The following is a 5305-nucleotide window of genomic DNA, read 5'->3' as shown; positions in this document are numbered from 1 at the left end:
AAAAATGTTCCACATAAAAAAAAAAAAAAAATCAAAACCAAAATCCAAAAATAACTTGTCCTACATAGCTAGCAGCCTTAAATGAGCCTGGAATTAACTTTCTTCACATAAGAAAGACAAAAAAATAGTTTCAGAAGAAATCACAGGTGATGAGCCAAGCAGCTCATAAACAGAAGTTGTGCTCATAAAAATCCACTGCAATATGTTGAGGTTGCATCTATCACTGTCACCTTAGAGCTGGCTATACTAATTGTGTAGTCACTGAGGTCAGGCGTGGAGGAGAAAATGTTTAGCAGGTCTGTCCACTTTTCTCTCATTCCATTTACCAGGACACCAATAAACACTTCTACAGAAGCCCTCAATGAACATGCTCCTAGTGCATACAATTATTCACTAAACATTACAAAATCTATAGAAAAGAAGGTCTGGGTCAGTTTCAGGGTAATCTGTGGAGCAGAAACTCCAAGTTCTTGCCTGTGCAAACAAGCAACATTTTATTATGTTCATTTCAGTTAGTGAGCTAAGTTTTGGCTAATGAGAGAGACCAGATGAAACTGGTTCTCTCCACCCCCATAAACTCACATAGAACTCCACCTGTAGTCTCTGAGAAACTACCTGAATTCATTTGAAAGATTAAATCATATTTACACTATTAAAAGTTGTTGAACTTGATGACTTCAAGCTGTAAATTGTTCCCCCTGCCATCTTATTTGTTCAAATTATGTTCCTGTTGGTAGCAATAAAAATATACTAAACATTTGAAGCTATATGCCAGCACACTCAGTCAAGCTCCTAGTAACCCAGTAAATAACACATACATTAAGATGCTGTTACCTCAACAGGAAGCCACAGCAGCGGTATGGGGGCCATACAGAGTTCTCTAATGGAAGTTCTGGTCATATGTTTACCAGCATTACTGAGCACTGAGCTGTTTGCCATTGCTTTATTATTATCATCCCCTTTTATGCTCTTTGTAGCTTCCCTTGCTTGTTGATAAGCTGTCACAATGCAGTGGTACATGATAACTTTGGGAAAAGCTCATTTCCATGATGTGATTACGTGTTACAACTGCGTTTGACACCCACTCTCATTTCAAGGCCTCTAAGACAACACAATTGCTGTTTTTATCTGGGAGGTTTTCCAGCCTTCTTGTCACCATTTATAGCAGGAAAGTAATTGGCCAGGTTACTGCTTTCCTCTGTGTTAAGGGATTAGTCATTGTAGCATCAAATCCTAATGTTTAAAAATGGAAAGAAAAAACTTATTAGGTCATTCAGTCCATTTTCTCAGGGCCAAGGCAAGACCATTCCATACAGTAAATTCCTGGCACTCTGTACAGTGAAGATATAAACAATGCCAGTGAAGGGCATCCCACCTTTTTCCTGGGAAGGCTGCTCCATGGTTTAGCAGATGTCATTCTAAGGATGTTTTTCCTGACATTCAGTCTGTGTTTCTTTCCACTCCTCCTAGTTACAAGTCTTTGTTTGGCACTCATTCATTCTTAATTACCATTACTTAATGACTGATTCACAGCCAATCACATACTTAGCTTCAGCTGGTCTTTAACAAACCCATTAAAGGCAGGAAACATTGACAGCAAACACCTACCTTCTTCCTTCCCCAAAATATATATTTTTAGTGTTTCTGTTGTGCTATTCGTTGCCAATGAATAAGATATGCTGAAAGATGTCTGGTTTGGTATATACAAAGCACCAAAAGAATTAACAAAATTTAAGATGTTTTTTCTATAAAGTTTCATTTTACTCTTTAAAGTTTGGTTTAGAAAATGATACAGGATGGCAAGCAAGCTTAGTTGTGCAAAATGCCAGATGCACAGGAAGTGGAGAAAGCTCGCATGCACCAACTTTAAAGGTTGATATCTTGACATAACAGATACCACTTCCTTAGGATCGTCTTAGAAAAAAGTAATAACAAAACTGAAAGAGTTCCTAAAGCAAAAAACAACTCATTTAAGTAAAAGAACAGGAAGAGAAACGAGAAGCAAAATTCAGATAATTTAGAGATGAAAAAAAGAGAGCAGGATTGTACTCTCTAGATCTCTTCCTGCTGTCATGAAATATTTTTGTTGATGTTCATAAATTTAATTCTTCTGAGTATATTTTTGCATGTGTGTGTACACTAATGTCCAAGTCCAAATTACAATCCTCTTCTGCTGATACTGAATTGTTTTGTATTTTGTTTAAAGACAATTAAACTGTCTCTAATTGAAGGAGGAACAGTTTTTACCGTTTGCTACACCAGTACTACCATAAGACTGCACACTTTAAAAAGGCCTCTAAGTACTACTCACTTTAGTACAAACATCAACAATGGACTGTAGCCAAATTCTTGCAATGGATTTAAGACAAAAAGTGTCCCATCATGATAAATAACCAAGAGGAATATATACTAGGCTTTGCAGTTTGTGAAGTCTCTACATACATAAAAACTGTTGCGAGAAGATCAAAGAAATCACCAGTCCTTCCTTTCTGCAAGAATAGCACTACTGTTATCCTTGCCGTTAAAGAAAAACAAATAAGAATAACAAAACCTACAAGGCAGAGCACATTCAAAGAGCCACACAGATGTCTCTGTAGAGAGGAAAAAAAAAACCTAAACACAAAACCACAAAAAAACAACCCAAACAAAACACCAAGAACCAAAAATACACACTCTACTTCAGGTTTACTGCTTTTCGTCATTAATTCTAAATTCATTGGGTTCCTCCCTGATAATCTCACACCTTGTCAAGCTTTAGTTTGGAGTAATGAACATTTCTACAACAGACAGCATACTGAAGTCTATTTAAAGTCTTTGTAGTAACAACAGACATTCAAGGTCAGATCCATGTTGCTTTAGACAATGTGCACATGTGAGTGATATTGGCTCAAGACCAGCAGGAAACAGAATGCAAAGCAGACAATTTCCAACAATGGTTAGGAAATAAAAGATGTGGTATAAGATTCAGCACAGATGCCAGAATTCACAAAAAGGTTGTTCAAATGTATGAAGAACGTCATATATCTATTATATCTAGAAATTAAGCAGACAAAACCTCAAAATCTGTTTTATTAAGTGTTAATATCTAGAGAAAAAAAAAAAACAACACATACAGCAATGTCATCAACTGTCAAAATTTTGCAACAGAGAGGCATAAAATCCTTCTCAAATGTTGTAGAGACAGTGGAAAGATATAACACACGTGGCCAGAATGGACTAGCATTTTTAGAATTAACTTTATCAGAATATAAGAAGCACTAGCACATAGACGAAACACATTACCTTAATGTAAAAGAGGCTCTGTATCTATATATAGCAGAAGAAAAGCCACTAGAATTAACATATTTTATTTTTCCCATATATTTCACATACCACCTGTTGTTCTTAGCTTAGGGACATGGAAAATTACTTTACTGGTGTTTGTGAAGCATTCTACAATCCCTGGATAAGAAGCACAACATAAATCAATTATAACTCTGTGTGCATCATAATCAGCCTATATAAGTACTTACCTGGCACTTGTTTAGATTCTCTCATTTCTTTTATATCTTTAATATAGAGTTTTGCAAATGCAGAAAATACAGGATCCATCCCCCAGTGCAGAGAAGGCATCTCTTCTTCATACTTCTTGGACTCAGACTGCATTCAAAACCTGTGAACACAGAAGAACTTGTAATTTTCTACATAGTTGTTCATATATGTTCCAACTGAATGAAAAAATAGATTGTGGTTTTACACAAAATAACACAGCAGAGCTGATGAAGAGACACAGGAACTTATCTAATAAAATGTTACCATTGTGTTACCACATGAAATATTAAAAATATCAATACCAATGATTTACTTGCTGAGACTCGGCAGCAACAGCATTTTGTCCAGCTCCTTAAAATGAAATAGAATTTTAGGGATTTCTCCTCGAATGGACCCATAAACATGACCAAATACAACACTTCTTAGAAAGAGTAGGATTGTGCAATAGTAACTGGTTACTTTCTGTACACTTATTTCCCACCCCACCCCCCATCATTCTCTTTATATTCTCCTCTTTGTTCATCCTGTGCTTTATTGCAGTGAAGGGGAGGCTCATTTTAAAAAAACAAAAGCAACTGGACCTGCTTTATTTTGGACATACAGTCTCCAATAACTTTGTAACTGTTACTTTCCCCTTTTACCTCTTTAGATTTCCCTGTTTATTGCCCGCTATCTTCTGCCATTACTAAAGCCAATTCTCTGCTTATCACAGAGTTGATGTTGAAAAAACAGCACTCAGTTCAGGAAGGATCCTTGTAGAGATTTTGAAGCAGAATATACATTTTATTAGCTTCTCCTGTATGGATAGCTAAATTGTTCTGGTAAAACTTTCCAGGTCACCCTCGAATGGGTGTCAGCAACTTACACCTGTAGGGCAAAGTCGGTAAACGGACTGAATAGCGTGTAACAGGGCTGAGACTTGGCAGCTAAAGTCTCCTGAGAGGGAGCAGCTCCCTGCTACAGGTTGCCAGAGATCTCTGTAGTCTGCAGGAGACACTTCTAGCTACTGACGCAGGAGGCAACACACCATGAATATCATGACAGCATCTTGCTGCTTTGAGGAACAACAGAGCTTGGATTCTGAATGATTTCTGTTTTCACACTTAAACTTTAGTCTGGGGCAGAAAAAAGTGTAGCACAATATTCTAGAGCATTGTTGACATCTACTCTACACTGTGAAAAGAACTGCAAATGACAACTACATTAATTTCCAAACTTTTATTTAAAAAAAAAAATTCAAAAGGTTAGTGATACTTTAACCTTCTTTAGATTGGTTATTTGTTTTGTATTTGATTTAGTCAGTTCCACCAGTCACTTCACCTTTGAGTAACAAACTAAATAGTTTTGTTTACACCTGAATTTATGTCTCTTGACCACTACAGGCAGCTTACTCCAACTTACCCCTTTTATGCATGCGACGTCTACCCAAAAATGTTTCACCATCCTTTTCTCACTAAAGCCTCCCCATGAAGCACACTTTTTCTGCTGCTGAATTGCAGACACTGCTCAGAAGAAATTTAGAAGCTAAGCTGTTAACTGTATGATCTTAATAATGCAAAGCTGCTCTTCCTCCATATGGCAGTTCTCTGGTTGCTTGCTATAGTCTGTGTCAAATTCAGACCATAAACTTTCCCAAGAAAACACATGGTTTGAACCTGTATTTTTACTTAGCATGCTAATTTTCATAACAAAATTAGTCTTTCCCATCCCTTTCTTTTTGCTTGCAGTCTCCAGTACAAAGTTGCCTGCATTGTCCCTATGCTACTGTGCTTTT

At 36.8% G+C, this 5305-nt stretch overlaps 1 protein-coding gene across 1 annotated transcript in view; it reads right to left on the bottom strand.

Annotated features, from left to right (window-relative positions):
- OBFC1 (oligonucleotide/oligosaccharide-binding fold containing 1) overlaps positions 1–3645 on the bottom strand; it is a gene marked incomplete at its 3' end in the record, with an annotated part of 13403 nt that extends 9758 nt beyond the window's left edge. The window contains exon 1 of the mRNA XM_010075171.1: positions 3513–3645. Within this exon, the coding sequence (XP_010073473.1) occupies positions 3513–3645 (133 nt within the window). The remainder of the gene's footprint in view (positions 1–3512) is intronic.
- Positions 3646–5305: the final 1660 nt, after the last annotated feature.

This window comes from Pterocles gutturalis, unplaced genomic scaffold, assembly GCF_000699245.1.
Source record: "Pterocles gutturalis isolate BGI_N339 unplaced genomic scaffold, ASM69924v1 scaffold11667, whole genome shotgun sequence".
NCBI lineage: Eukaryota > Metazoa > Chordata > Aves > Pterocliformes > Pteroclidae > Pterocles > Pterocles gutturalis.
Note: the sequence above shows the minus strand (reverse complement) of the source record. Positions and strands in the feature narration are given on the sequence as shown.